Here is a 16,061-nt window from a genome sequence, read left to right as displayed (position 1 = left end):
GGGAGGAGAGGGAGGGAGGGGAGAGGGAGGGGGAGAGGGAGGGGGAGAGGGAGAGGGAGAGGGAGAGGGAGGGGGAGAGGGAGGAGGGGGGGAGGGAGAGGGGAGGGAGAGGGGGGAGGGAGGGAGGAGGAGGGAGGGAGGGAGGGAGGGAGAGAGGGGGAGTGAGAGAGAGAGGGAGGGAGGAGAGAGGGGGAGAGAGAGAGGGAGGGAGGAGGGAGGGAGGGAGAGAGGGGGAGGAGGGAGGGAGGGAGGGAGAGAGAGAGGGAGGGAGGAGGAGGGAGGGAGGGAGGGAGAGAGGGGGAGAGAGAGAGGGAGGGAGGAGGGAGGGAGGGAGGAGGGAGGGAGGGTGAGAGGGGGAGAGAGAGAGGGAGGGAGGAGGGAGGGAGGGAGAGAGGAGGGAGGGAGGGAGAGAGGGGGGAGGAGGGAGGGAGGGAGGGAGAGAGGGGGAGAGAGAGAGAGGGAGGGAGGAGGAGGGAGGGAGGGAGGGAGGGGGAGAGAGAGAGGGAGGGGGGAGAGAGAGAGGGAGGGAGGAGGAGGGAGGGAGGGAGGGAGGGAGGGAGGAGGAGGGAGAGAGGGAGGGAGGAGGAGGGAGGGAGGAGGGAGAGAGGGGGAGAGAGAGGGGAGGAGGGAGGAGGAGGGAGGGAGGGAGGGAGGGAGGAGGGGTGAGAGAGAGGGGGAGGGAGGAGGAGGGAGGGAGGGAGGGAGGGGGAGAGAGAGAGGGAGGGAGGAGGAGGAGGGAGGGAGGGAGGGAGGGAGGGAGGAGGAGGAGGGAGGGAGGCTGCATTGTCAAAACACAGGCAACAGAATGAAAGTGCCGAACGAGCGAGCGGAGGCTCGGTGTCGGAGCCGGGGTGAGTCCAGCTGGATCCGCTGTGAAGTCCCCGAGGTTTCCCGGATCACCAGGAGCAGAGAGTCCGCCCAAACAAGTCGAGCCGAGATTCACTAACAAAGTTAAAAATGTCCCAGGGCGCTGAGCAGCGGGCCTGCAGTGTGGGTCCGGGGGCAGCAGGCAGAGTCTGAAAGAGCCCAATGTCCAGTCTCCACCTTCCATCACAGCAGAGGGGGAGCCCGAGCCAGGTCCCGCGGGGGGGGGCCGGGGTGGGGTCTGTGCCCCTCATCCTTCTGTCCACACTGCACACCTGGACTAGGGCTGGTAATGATCCTGGATAAAGTTCAGCACGTCCTCTTTGGAGAGTTTCTCCGCACTGTATCGCGTCTGAGAGTCGTGGACACGGACTCCGTCCACCCAGGCCCAGAACAGGCGCTCGAAGTGACACACACTGCACAACGAGAGAGAGAATTACCCCCACAGAAATCACCTCCACCCCGAGCCACCCCGTCCGACTCACCCCCACCCCATCCGACCCCCACCCCCGCCCCGTCCGACTCACCCCCACCCCCGCCCCGTCCGACTCACCCCACCCCCGCCCCGTCCGACTCACCCCCACCCCGCCCCCGTCCGACTCACCCCCGCCCCCGTCCGACTCACCCCGCCCCCGCCGACTCACCCCGACCCCCGCCGACTCACCCCGACCCCCGCCGACTCACCCCGACCCCGCCGACTCCCGACCGCGACTCACCCGACCCCCGCCGACTCACCCGACCCCGCCGACTCACCCGACCCCGCCGACTCACCCCGACCCCCGCCGACTCACCCCGACCCCCGCCGACTCACCCCGACCCCCCGCCGACTCACCCCGACCCCCGCCGACTCACCCCGACCGCCCGCCGACTCACCCCGACCCCCGCCGACTCACCCCGACCCCCGCCGACTCACCCCGACCCCCGCCGACTCACCCCGACCCCCGCCGACTCACCCCGACCCCCGCCGACTCACCCCGACCCCCGCCGACTCACCCCGACCCCCGCCGACTCACCCCGACCCCCGCCGACTCACCCCGACCCCCGCCGACTCACCCCGACCCCCGCCGACTCACCCCGACCCCGCCGACTCACCCCGACCCCCGCCGACTCACCCCGACCCCGCCGACTCACCCCGACCCCGCCGACTCACCCCGACCCCCGCCGACTCACCCGACCCCCGCCGACTCACCCCGACCCCCGCCGACTCACCCCGACCCCCGCCGACTCACCCCGACCCCCGCCGACTCACCCGACCCCCGCCGACTCACCCCGACCCCGCCGACTCACCCCGACCCCCCGCCGACTCACCCCGACCCCCGCCGACTCACCCCGACCCCCGCCGACTCACCCCGACCCCCGCCGACTCACCCCGACCCCCGCCGACTCACCCCGACCCCCGCCGACTCACCCCGACCCCCGCCGACTCACCCCGACCCCCGCCGACTCACCCCGACCCCCGCCGACTCACCCCGACCCCCGCCGACTCACCCCGACCCCCGCCGACTCACCCCGACCCCCGCCGACTCACCCCGACCCCCGCCGACTCACCCCGACCCCCGCCGACTCACCCCGACCCCCGCCGACTCACCCGACCCCCGCCGACTCACCCCGACCCCCGCCGACTCACCCCGACCCCCCGCCGACTCACCCCGACCCCCGCCGACTCACCCCGACCCCCGCCGACTCACCCCGACCCCCGCCGACTCACCCCGACCCCCGCCGACTCACCCCGACCCCCGCCGACTCACCCCGACCCCCGCCGACTCACCCCGACCCCCGCCGACTCACCCCGACCCCCGCCGACTCACCCCGACCCCCGCCGACTCACCCCGACCCCCGCCGACTCACCCCGACCCCCGCCGACTCACCCCGACCCCCGCCGACTCACCCCGACCCCCGCCGACTCACCCCGACCCCCGCCGACTCACCCCGACCCCCCGCCGACTCACCCCGACCCCCGCCGACTCACCCCGACCCCGCCGACTCACCCGACCCCGCCGACTCACCCCGACCCCCGCCGACTCACCCCGACCCCCGCCGACTCACCCCGACCCCCGCCGACTCACCCCGACCCCCGCCGACTCACCCCGACCCCCCGCCGACTCACCCCGACCCCCCCCCCGACTCACCCCGACCCCCCCCCCGACTCACCCCGACCCCCCCCCGACTCACCCCGACCCCCCCCCGACTCACCCCGACCCCCCCCCGACTCACCCCGACCCCCCCCGACTCACCCCGACCCCGCCCATCCGACTCACCCCGACCCCCGCCCCATCCGACTCACCCCGACCCCCGCCCCATCCGACTCACACCCACCCCATCCCGACTCACCCCGACCCCCATCCGACTCACCCCCGCCCCCATCCGACTCACCCCGGCCCCCCGCCCCATCCGACTCACCCCCACCCCATCCCGACTCACCCCCGCCCCATCCGACTCACACCGACCCCCATCCGACTCACACCGACCCCCATCCGACTCACCCCCGCCCCATCCGACTCACCCCCCGCCCCATCCCGACCCCCATCCGACCGACCCCCGCCCCATCCGACTCACACCGGCCCCCGCCCCATCCGACTCACCCCGACCCCCGCCCCACCCCACTCACCCCCACCCCACTCACCCCCCCCCGACCCACCCCCCACCCCACCCGACTCACCCCCACCCCACCCGACTCACCCCCACCCCACCCGACTCACCCCCCACCCCACCCGACTCACCCCCACCCCACCCGACTCACCCCCCACCCCGAGGGCTCCGTGTCGGGGCCGGGGGTCAGTACGAGGCTCCGTGTCGGGGCCGGGGTCAGTACGAGGCTCCGTGTCGGGGCCGGGGTCAGTACGAGGCTCCGTGTCGGGGCCGGGGTCAGTACGAGGCTCCGTGTCGGGGCCGGGGTCAGTACGAGGCTCCGTGTCGGGGCCGGGGTCAGTACGAGGCTCCGTGTCGGGGCCGGGGTCAGTACGAGGCTCCGTGTCGGGGCCGGGGTCAGTACGAGGCTCCGTGTCGGGGCCGGGGGTCAGTACGAGGCTCCGTGTCGGGGCCGGGGGTCAGTACGAGGCTCCGTGTCGGGGGCCGGGGTCAGTACGAGGCTCCGTGTCGGGGCCGGGGTCAGTACGAGGCCCCGTGTCGGGGCCGGGGGTCAGTACGAGGCCCCGTGTCGGGGCCGGGGTCAGTACGAGGCTCCGTGTCGCGGGCCGGGGTCAGTACGAGGCTCCGTGTCGGGGCCGGGGTCAGTACGAGGCTCCGTGTCGGGGCCGGGGTCAGTACGAGGCTCCGTGTCGGGGCCGGGGTCAGTACGAGGCTCCGTGTCGGGGCCGGGGTCAGTACGAGGCTCCGTGTGGGGGGCCGGGTTCAGTACGAGGCTCATGTATCGGGGCCGGGGTCAGTGCGAGGCTCAGTGTCAGGGCCAGGGTCAGTACAAGGCTCAGTATCGGGGCCGGGGGTCAGTATCAGGGCTGGGGTCAGTATCGGGGCCGGGGGTCAGTATCGGGGCCGGGGTCAGTATTGGGGCCGGGGTCAGTACGAGGTTCAGTATCGGGGCCGGAGTCAGTACGAGGCTCAGTATTGGGGCCGGGGTCAGTACGAGGCTCAGTATCGGGGCCGGAGTCAGTACGAGGCTCAGTATCAGGGCCGGGGTCAGTACGAGGCTCAGTATCGGGGCCGGGCGCAGTACGAGGCTCAGTATCGGGGCCGGGCGCAGTACGAGGCTCAGTATCAAGGCCAGGGTCAGTATCGGGGCCGGGCGCAGTACGAGGCTCAGTACGAGGCTCAGTATCGGGGCCGGGCGCAGTACGAGGCTCAGTATCGGGGCCGGGCACAGTACGAGGCTCAGTATCAGGGCCAGGGTCAGTATCGGGGGCCGGGCGCAATACGAGGCTCAGTATCGGGGCCGGGCGCAGTACGAGGCTCAGTATCGGGGCCGGGCGCAGTACGAGGCTCAGTATCAGGGCCAGGGTCAGTATCGGGGCCGAGCGCAGTACGAGGCTCAGTATCGGGGCCGGGGTCAGTACGAGGGTCAGTATCGGGGCCGGGCGCAGTACGAGGCTCAGTATCGGGGGCCGGGCGCAGTACGAGGCTCAGTATCAGGGCCAGGGTCAGTATCGGGGCCGAGCGCAGTACGAGGCTCAGTATCGGGGCCGGGGTCAGTACGAGGGTCAGTATCGGGGCCGGGCGCAGTACGAGGCTCAGTATCGGGGCCGGGGTCAGTACGAGGCTCAGTATCCAGGCCGGGCACAGTACGAGGCTCTGTGTCGGGGCCGGGGTCAGTAGGAGGCTCAGTATCCAGGCCGGGCGCAGTACGAAGCCTGGGACCTGAGCCGGGGCCCGGGTCGGATACTCACTGGAACGGTGTGATGGAGTCTGGAGGCAGCTCATACGTCGATTCCTTTGATCGGGTGTTGTAGAAATATTTCCACTTGGAGTTCTTGCTGTAACCCATGGTCCAGGGCTCTGGGGAGGAGGAGAGTTGAGTCACTGAGTGTGAACACACCTTACAGGGAAAGTTGTGAGTCAGTGAGAGTGAACACAGTGTGACTATTATGGGGTGTGAAGAGGGCCTACCGTTAACGGTTTTGACAATGTGAAGTCGGTAGGCAGGAAGTGTCGATCATCGCGTCCCGTGTAGGAGAGTCGCGGCATTCCACTTGACCCTTTGGTGATCTTCATTTCCAACCTGCACACAGCGACGCACAGAGCAGAAACTCACAACACGTCCGGCTCGGACACCACACCGCACCCCCTGCCCAACCTAACCCTATCCCCCCACTGCCCCCACCTTACCCTACGTCCCTGCGTTACACTGACTCTCACTGGGGTACAGATCCACACACACTGACTCTCACTGGGGTACAGTTCCACAGGCACTGACTCTCACTGGGGTACAGTTCCACAGACACTGACTCTCACTGGGGTACAGTTCCACAGACACTGACTCTCACTGGGGTACAGTTCCACACACACTGACTCTCACTGGGGTACAGTTCCACAGGCACTGACTCTCACTGGGGTACTGTTCCACAGACACTGACTCTCACTGGGGTACAGATCCACACACACTGACTCTCACTGGGGTACAGTTCCACAGACACTGACTCTCACTGGGGTACAGTTCCACAGGCACTGACTCTCACTGGGGTACAGTTCCACAGACACTGACTCTCACTGGGGTACAGTTCCACAGACACTGTCTCTCACTGGGGTACAGTTCCACAGGCACTGACTCTCACTGGGGTACAGTTCCACAGACACTGGCTCTCACTGGGGTACAGTTCCACAGACACTGTCTCTCACTGGGGTACAGTTCCACAGACACTGACTCTCACTGGGGTACAGTTCCACACACACTGACTCTCACTGGGGTACAGTTCCACAGACACTGTCTCTCACTGGGGTACAGATCCACAGACACTGACTCTCACTGGGGTACAGTTCCACACACACTGACTCTCACTGGGGTACAGTTCCACAGACACTGTCTCTCACTGGGGTACAGTTCCACAGACACGGACTCTCACTGGGGTACAGATCCACAGGCACTGACTCTCACTGGGGTACAGTTCCACAGACACTGACTCTCACTGGGGTACAGTTCCACAGACACCGACTCTCACTGGGGTACAGTTCCACAGATACTGACTCTCACTGAGGTACAGTTCCACAGGCACTGACTCTCACTGGGGTACAGTTCCACAGACACTGACTCCCACTGCGGTACAGTTCCACAGACACTGACTCTCACTGGGGTACAGTTCCACAGACACTGACTCTCACTGGGGGACAGTTCCACAGACACTGACTCTCACTGGGGTACAGTTCCACAGACACCGACTCTCACTGGGGTACAGTTCCACAGACACCGACTCTCACTGGGGTACAGTTCCACAGACACTGACTCTCACTGGGGTACAGTTCCACAGACACTGACTCTCACTGGGGTACAGTTCCACAGACACTGACTCTCACTGGGGTACAGTTCCACAGACACTGACTCTCACTGGGGTACGGGTTCCACAGACAATGATTCTCACTGGGGTACAGTTCCACAGACACTGACACTCACTGGGGTCCAGTTCCACAAAGTTAGCATTGGAGGAGCCTCAGCCCTTGCACTTGTCCAACCGGTACGAGGTTCTTACTCCGTGTGTGGGCGAGAGCAGGGGCTGCAGGGAGGATGAGCAAACTGACCACAGCACCGTGGTACAAGGGGCCATTCAAGTTGGGGTAGTAAAAAGGAATGTGGTAGTGGTCGGGTACAGTATTGTTAGGGGGATAGATACTGTTCTCTACAGCCGAGAGCCTGAGTCCCGAAGGCTGTGTTGCCTGCCCGGTGCCAGGGTTAAGGACATCTTCTCGGGGCTGGAGAGGAAAGATCCAGTTGTCGTGGTCCACGTAGGTACTAATGACAGAGGTAGGACTAAGAAAGAGGTTCTGCTGAGGGAGTATGAGCAGCTAGGGGCCAAATTAAAAAGCAGAACCACAAAGGTAATAATCTCTAGATTACTACCTGAGCCACGAGCAAATTGGCATAGGGTAAATAAGATCAGAGCGATGAACGCGTGGCTCAAGGATTGGTGTGGGAGAAATGGGTTTTGATTCATGGGGCACTGGCACCAGTGCTGGGGTAAGAGGGAGCTGCTCTGCTGTGACGGGCTTCACTTGAACCCTGCTGGGACCAGTGACCTGGCGAATCGAATAACTAGGGCTGTAGATAGGGCTGTAAACTAAATAGTTGGGGGGAGGGTTCAGGTGAAAGGGAACTTAGAAAGTCAAAGAGAAAGGAGAAGGCAATAGTGCAGGGTAGCGATAGGGGTAATGATAACCAGAGTGTGACAGGAGGAGACAGAGCGTAGAAACATAAACATCCACCAGCAAATACTTTCAGAGTAGGTAAAAATGGTATAAAGAAAAAATTTTAAGCTCTTTGTCTGAATCAAGGATAGTCAGCACGGATTTGTTAAGGGAAGGTCATGTCTGACGAACTTGATTGAATTTTTTGAGGAGGTAACAAGGAGGGTCGATGAGGGTAGTGTGTTTGATGTAGTGTATATGGACTTTAGCAAGGCTTTTGATAAGGTTCCACATGGCAGACTGGTCATGAAGTTAAAAGCCCATGGGATCCAGGGCAAAGTGTCAAGTTGGATTCAAAACTGGCTCGGAGACAGGAAGCAGAGGGTAATGGTTGATGGGTGTTTTTGTGACTGGAAGGCTGTTTCCAGTGGGGTTCCGCAGGGCTCAGTACTCGGTCCCTTGCTTTTTGTGGTATATATCAACGATCTTGACTTGAATATAGGGGGTATGATTAAGAAGTTTACAGCTGATACTAACATCGGCTGTGTGGTTGATACTGAAGAAGGAAGCTGTAGACTGCAGGAAGATATCAATAAATTGGTCAGGTGGGCAGAACAGTGGCAAATGGAATTCAATCCGGAGAAGTGTGAGGTAATGCATTTGGGGAGGGCTAACAAGGAAAGGGAATACACATTAAATGGTAGGACACCGAGTAGTGTAGAGGAACAAAGGGACCTTGGAGTGCATGTCCACAGATCCCTGAAGGTAGCAGGCCAGGTAGATAAGGTGGTTAAGAAGACATACGGAATGCTTGCCTTTATTAGCCGTGGTATAGAATACAAGAGCAGGGGGGTTATGCTTCAACTGTATAAAACACTAGTTAGGCCTCAGCTAGAGTACTGGGTGCAGTTCTGATCACCACATTACAGGAAAGATGTGATTGCACTAGAGAGGGTACAGAGGAGATTTACAAGGATGTTGCCGGGTGTAGAGAATCTTAGCTATGAGGAAAGACTGGATAGGCTGGGTCTGTTTTCCTTGGAACAGAGGAGGCTGAGGGGAGACCTTATTGAGGTGTATAAAATTGTGAGGGGCATAGATAAAGTGGATAGAAAGGATCTGTTTCCCTTAGCAGAGGAGTCAAAAACCAGGGGGCACAGATTTAAAGTAATTGGGGGAAGGTTTAGAGGGGATTTGAGGGGAAATTTCTTCACCCAGAGGGTTGTGGGGGTCTGGAACTCACTGCCTGAAAGGGTGGTAGAGGCAGGAACCCGAACCACATTTAAAAAGTACTTGGATGTGCACTTGGGATGCTGTAACCTGCAGGGCTACGGACCAAGAGCTGGGAAGTGGGATTAGGCTGGATAGATCTTTGTTGGCCGGCACGGACACGATGGGCCGAAATGGCCTCCTTCCGTGCTGGAACTTTCTATGATTGCACGCAGCATTCCTAACAAGATAGATGAGTTGACGACACAAATAGAAATAAATGGGTATGATCTGATAGCCATTACAGAGACGTGGTTGCAAGGTGACCAAGGCTGGGAACTGAATATTCTGGGGTATTTGACATTTCGGAAGGATAGGCAGAAAGGAAAAGGAGGTGGGATAGCTCTGTTAATAAAGGATGAGATCAGTGCAGTGGTGAGGAATGATATTGGCTCAGAAGATCAAGATGTAGAATCACAACAGAAAATGCTGGAAAAACTCAGCAAGCCAGGCAACATCCGTAGAGAGAAATTAAGAGTCGACGTTTTGGGTGAACCCTTTTTCAAAACTGTGGGCTTGTCGTGAATGTTGGTCAATAACCTATCCCCAGAGATGGAGACAGAGAAGTCGAGGAAGGGAAGGGAAGTGTCAGAGATGGACCATGTGAAGTTTTCCACCCCTTTGTTTTGGGTTTTCCCTTCCCCCCCCTTTCCTTTTTTTCCTCTCTCCCACATGGCAGCTGTCTCTCATCCTGCCAGTACACTTCACACCTAATCTCAGCCGTCTTTTGTCTCCACTGTCCTATCACCATCTCGTCTGGTTTTGAATACCTCTTAATGTCTCTTCACTTCTCTTTTGTTCTCTCCCAGCCCCGCCTTCGATCTATTTTATTTCCTTTCCAGTTTTGAAAAAGGGTTAGACCCGAAACGTCGACTTTTAATTTCTCTCCACCGATGTTGCCTAGCCTGCTGAGTTTTTCCAGCATTTTCTGTTGTTATTTCAGATTTCCAGCATCTGCAGTATTTTGCTATCGTACAAGATGTAGAATCAGTTTGGGTGGAGATAAGAAATAATAAGGGAAAGAAGTCACTGGTGGGAGCTGTCTATAGGCCCCCCTAACAGTAGCTATACTGTAGGACAGAGTATAAATCAAGAAATAATGGGGGCTTGTAAGAAAGGTACTGCGATAATCATGGGCAATTTTAATCTTCATATAGATTGGACAAATCAAATTGGCAAGGGTAGCCTTGAGGACGAGTTCATAGAGTGTATTCAGGATGGTTTCTTAAGAGCAATACGTTGAGGAACCAACCAGGGAGCAGGCTATTTTAGATCTAGTAATGTGTAATGAGACAGGATTAATTAATGATCTCATAGTAAAGGATCCCCCAGGAAAGAGTGATCATAGCATGGTAGAATTTCAAATTCAGTTTGAGGGTGAGAAACTTGGGTCTAAAACTAGTGTCCTAAACTTAAGTAAAGGCAATTACACGGGTATGAGGACAGAGTTGGCTAAAGTAGACTAGGAAAATAGATTAACGGGTAAGACGGTAGATCAGCAGTGGCAGACATTTAAGGAGATATTTCATAAATCTCAGCAAAGGCGTATTCCAGTGAGAAAGAAAGGCTCTACGAGAAGGATGCACCATCCGTGGCTAACTAAGGAAGTTAAGGATGGTATCAAATTGAAAGAAAAGGCAGAGAATGTTGTGAAGATTAGTGGTAGGCCAGAGGATTGGGAAATTTTTAGAAACCAGCAAAGGATGACAAAAAAAAGAGAAGACAGATTATTAAAGTAAACTAGCAAAAAATATAAAAACAGACAGGTATATAAAAGGGAGAGAGTAGCTAAAGTAAACGTTGGTCCCTTAGAGGATGAGACTGGAGAATTAATAATGGGAAAGAGGGAAATGGCAGAGACTTTGAACAATTATTTTGGATCAGTCTTCACGGTGGAAGACACAAAGCATCCCAATAATAATAGATAATTAAGGGGCGATAGGGAGGGAGGAGCTTAAAACAATCGCTATCACTAGAGAGAAAGTACTCGGCAAACTAATGGGACTAAAGGTGGACAAGTCCCCTGGACCCGATGGCCTGCATCCTAGGGTCTTAAAAGAAGTGGCTGCAGAGATAGTGGATGCATTGGTTATAATCTTCCAAAATTCCCTGGATTCTGGAGAGGTCCCAGCGGACTGGAAAACCACAAATGTAACGGCCCGATTCAAGAAAGGAGGGAGGCAGAAAGCAGGCAACGATCGACCAGTTAGCCTAACATCTGTTGTTGGGAAAATGCTGGAGTCCATCATTAAAGAAGTGATAGCAGGACATTTAGAAAATCATAATACAGTCAAGTAGAGTCAACATGGTTTTATGAAAGGAAAATCATGTTTGACAAATTTACTGGAGTTCTTTGAGGATGTAACGAGCCGGGTGGATAAAGGGGAACCAGTAGATGTTGTATATTTGGATTTCCAGAAGGCATTCGATAAGGTGCCACATAAAAGGTTACTGTTGTGTATGTACCTTTAAGGGAATAACTGGTCTTAGACTGCAGTACCGGCAGTGACCACCCCTGTATAAAAGGCCCTAGCAGGCTTCTGTAGTTTCAGTTTCAAGCTGCCTCCTGTTCAGTAAAGTACCTGTTAAACTGTTCTCCCGAAGTCCGTGTATTATTGAGGCGCGGACTTTACAGTGGCGACGAGTAAGTTCGAACTCACCTGCAGTGTGGCATCATCTCACAGGGATCTCGCCTGAAAGGAAGGTCCTGGAAGGTCGTAGTCTGAGCAACGGGCGTCGACCGAGGGCAACCGCCCAAAGAATCCATCGGTGTTTGGAGAATTGCGGGAGAGACTGTGGTTCCAGCGAATCGTGCTGGTAGCAGGTAGCGCGCTGACCCTTCCGGACTGCGGCGGGCTCAAGCTTGATCGAGCGGCTCTACAAATCGGGCCGTGCAGCGTCGCCGGGAAAAGAAAACAAGAGAGGGTGGAGCGCACAGGGCACGGTCGGTGCTCGAAAACAGGACAGCGGAGAGAAACTAAACAGGGGGGGGAAGGAAAGCGAGACGCGCCGAAGCTGCGGGTCGCCGCCATTACCCCGTAGAACGCTAGGAGCAGCGTGGCAGTAAGGGGAAGAAGCAAAAGCGCGGGAGGCGCCATTTTATCCCATTGGGGAAGAAGCAAAAGCGCGGGAGGCGCCATTTTAAATCGCCCAAGATGCCGAAAAGTGGCAGTATCACTGCTTTCGACAACAAGGTAGAAGACTGGCCCACGTATGTAGAAAGAATCGAAGTGTACTGCAAGGCAAATGAGGTGGCCAATGGAGAGGGCGTCGGTATTATTCAATCTGATGGGTGCGAATACGTACGGCCTATTGCGGAATTTAATTACCCCAGCTAAACCAATGGAGAAAAGTTTTGAGGAGATTGTTCATATCTTACAGGGACACCTAAGCCCTACACCACTGCTGGTAGCAGAAAGATTCAAGTTCCATAAAAGAAACCAGCACAAAGATGAGAGCAATGCTGACTATCTTACGGAACTACGCAAGTTATCGAAGCACTGCCAGTTCGGAGCAGGACTGGCAGACACCTTACGGGATAAGTTTGTCTGCGGGCTCCAGAGTGAAGGAACCCAGAAACGACTACTTTCAAAAAAGGACCTGACGCTAGAACAGGCTTTCAGCATGGCAGTATCCTACGAAGCAGCAGCACGGGGAGCTGCGGAAATACAACAGAAACCACAAGAATACAGCGCTAACGAAATGGCGTATGGAGCCGAAAAGTGCTATCGCTGCGGCAGAACAACCCATGAGCAGAAGGACTGCTGGTTTAAAGACAAAATATGCAGGCAATGCGGGAAGATGGGACATATAGGGCAGCACGGTGGCATAGTGATTAGCACTATTGCCTCACAGCGCCAGAGACCCAGGTTCGAATCCGGCCTCGGGCGACTGTCTGTGTGGAGTTTGCACATTCTCCCCGTGTTTGCGTGGGTTTTCTCCGGGTGCTCCGGTTTCCTCCCACAGTCCAAAGATGTGCGGGTTAGGTTGATTGGCCATGATAAATTGACCCTTAGTGTTAGGGGGATTAAATACGTGGGGTTACAGGGATAGGGTGGGATGTGTGTCGGTGCAGGCTCGATGGGCCGAAATGGCCTCTATCTGCACTGTGGGGTTTCTGTGATTCTGTGATATAGCAAGAGTCTGCAGGTCGGGAAAGAAGACCAACACGACAAGAACTACTAAGGAACAGTACAGGAAAGTAAAGAAACTGACAGATAGTAGTTCAGAAGATCAGGAGAGTGATAAGGACTCCGGGAGCAGGCGACTAAGTTGTTTAAAGTTACACAACGTGATTGCAAAAGAAGATCACCGAACCATTTGGGTCACCCTCATGATAGCAGGGTCCCCAGTGAAGATGGAATTGGACACAGGATCAGCCCTGTCATGAATCGACGAGACTATGAGCGGCTATTCTCACACATACCCTTAAAGGACACGTCCATTGTATTGAAGACATACACGGGGCAAAAGGTCTACCCCAGAGGAAAAATAAGGGTGCCAGTTGAATATAACGGAAAGGAAACACAGAAACTATACATGTATATACTACGAGATGGAGGACCACCATTATTGGGACGTGAATGGATCCGAAGACTACAATTGGATTGGCATTCCATTCTGGCACTAACTGTGACTGACAAAAAAGATGATGACGTCGCACCTGGACGTCTGTCACAAATTCTATCCGACGCGGAAGAGGTGTTCCAACAAGGACTTGGGACTCTAAAAGGAGTAAAGGCAACCATAAAGATTGAGGATAACGCAACCTCAAAATTTTTCAAGGCCAGACCGGTGCCATATGCGATACGCCCAGCTGTGGAAGCTGAACTGGAGAGTCTGGAGTGTTCGGGGGTGCTGTCTAAGGTGGACTGGAGCGAGTGGGCCACACCCATCGTTCCTGTAATGAAGAAAGCATTGAGCAGCACGCCTGGGGAGCCAAGGAAGGTTCGCATCTGTGGGGACTTCAAGGTGACTGTGAACCCAGTCCTGCACACAGTACAGTATCCGCTTCCGCGGATAGAAGATATTTTCGCCTCACTATCTGGAGGGAAACATTTTACAAAGATTGACCTGGCTCAAGCGTATCTACAAATGGAGGTGGAAGAAGCATTTAGGAAATACCTCACGAAAAACACTCACAAAGGTCTTTACCAGTACAATCGACTGGTATTTGGGGTAGCATCGGCCCCGGCTATGTGGCAGAGGGCAATGGAACAAGTCCTGCAAGGGATCCCGGGGACCCAGTGTTATTTGGACGACATCCTGGTTACGGGCGAAAATGACAATGAACACCTTGCCAACCTGGAACAGGTGCTCACGAGATTGCAGGAATATGGGCTACGAGCCAACCGTCCCAAATGCGAGTTCTTCAGGAGACAACTCTCGTATTGTGGCCACATGATTGATGAGGAAGGGTTGCATAAGTCGCCGGACAAGATTGAGGCTGTAGTCAAGGCTCCAGCACCAGAAAACGTGTCGCAACTGAGGTCGTTCCTCGGGTTGGTGAACTACTACCATAAGTTCTTGCCGAATTTATCTACAATTCTGCACCCACTGAACGCCCTCCTTCAAACTGGTGTAACATGGAAATGGAGTGATGAGTGTAAGCGTGCCTTTCAGGAATGTAAATGCCAAATCACTTCAAAAGAAGTATTGGCCCACGACAACCCAACACTACCGATTCGGTTGGCATGTGATGCGTCACTTTACGGCATTGGAGCGGTGCTGTCACACAAATTCCGTGACGGTTCAGAGAGGCCAATAGCCTTTGCATCGCGCTCGCTAACCTCAGCCGAGCGTAACTACGCCCAGATTGACAGGGAGGCCCTCAGCCTGGTGTGGGGGGTGAAGAAGTTCAATCACTATCTGCACGGGCAGAAATTCACCCTATTGACTGATCATCAACCCCTAGTCTCAATTTTTAACCCAAAGAAGGGCGTTCCGGTGATGACGGCGCAACGGCTGCAAAGATGGTCACCTTTTCTAGGGGCACATCAGTACGACATAGAGTACAAGGGTACGAAACAACATGGAAACGCTGATGGGCTGTCGCGCTTACCGTTGCCTACGGCGGAAGAAGCACCTGCTGTGGACCCGGTGGAGATATTCCATGCGACCATAGTCGAATGTTTGCCTGTTACAAACGCAAGTATTGAGAAGGAAACCCGAAATGACCCGGCACTCTCTCGGGTCTATGATTTGACGGTGAAGGGATGGCCAGCATATGGCGACTCACTGTTGCCAGCATTTTCGCCAAGGAGGGAACAGCTGTCAGTGTGCCGGGGAACCTTGATGTGTGGATCCCGAGTGGTAATTCCACCCAAGTTGAGAGATAGAGTACTCAATGAGCTTCACGAGGGTCATCTGGGAGGGGTAAAAATGAAGAGCCTAGCCAGGGCGTTTGTGTGGTGGCCGGGAATCGATAAAGAAATCGAGGATATGCCCAAGAGATGCACAGGATGCCAGAAGGTCCAAAACGCTCCACCACAGGCCCCGCTACATCCATGGGAGTGGCCCTCATCTCCATGGCAACGGGTACACATTGATTTCGCTGGTCCATTTATAGACTCAATGTTTCTAATCGCTGTGGATGCCCATTCGAAATGGCCAGAGGTCATTAAAATGTCCTCCACCACCACGGAGAAAACTATTGCAGTCCTAAGGACCATCTTCGCCAGGAATGGGTTGCCAGAACAGATCTGTTCCGACAATGGCCCACAGTTTGTGTCTGAGGATTTCCGGAGGTTCCTGAAGAATAATGGGGTGAAACATTACACATCTGCCCCATATCATCCAGCCACAAATGGATTGGCTGAGAGGTTTGTTCAGACCTTTAAAAAGGCCATAAAGGCAATGTATAATGACGACATACCACTGCAACACAAGGTGGATAACTTCCTGTTTGCTTACCGGAATGCGACACATGCAGTAACCAAGCAAACTCCAGCCGTACTGTTTTTCAACCGGAGACTAAGGTGTCGCTTGGATTTGCTCAAACCAAACATAAGACGAGATGTTGAAGATAAGCAGTTCCAGCACATAAATGAGAAGCCAACCAGGAGCTTCAAGATAGGGCAACCAGTCTTGGCCCGCGACTACCGAACAGAAAAATGGCAGCCAGGCACGATATGCACACAGCA

At 56.4% G+C, this 16,061-nt stretch overlaps 1 protein-coding gene across 1 annotated transcript in view; it reads right to left on the bottom strand.

Annotated features, from left to right (window-relative positions):
* Positions 1–642: 642 nt before the first annotated feature.
* The window catches only part of cmtr1 (cap methyltransferase 1), a 155,269-nt gene continuing 139,850 nt past the window's right edge, over positions 643–16,061 (bottom strand). The window contains 4 exon segments of the mRNA XM_085998153.1: positions 643–1,280; positions 5,205–5,313; positions 5,425–5,451; positions 5,454–5,536. Coding sequence (XP_085854279.1) covers positions 1,145–1,280; positions 5,205–5,313; positions 5,425–5,451; positions 5,454–5,536 — 355 coding nt within the window. The 3' untranslated portion in view covers positions 643–1,144.

This window comes from Somniosus microcephalus, chromosome 9 (genome assembly GCF_052327205.1).
Source record: "Somniosus microcephalus isolate GS21.2 chromosome 9, FLI_Smic_1.0, whole genome shotgun sequence".
Classification (NCBI taxonomy): Eukaryota; Metazoa; Chordata; class Chondrichthyes; order Squaliformes; family Somniosidae; genus Somniosus; species Somniosus microcephalus.
Note: the sequence above shows the minus strand (reverse complement) of the source record. Positions and strands in the feature narration are given on the sequence as shown.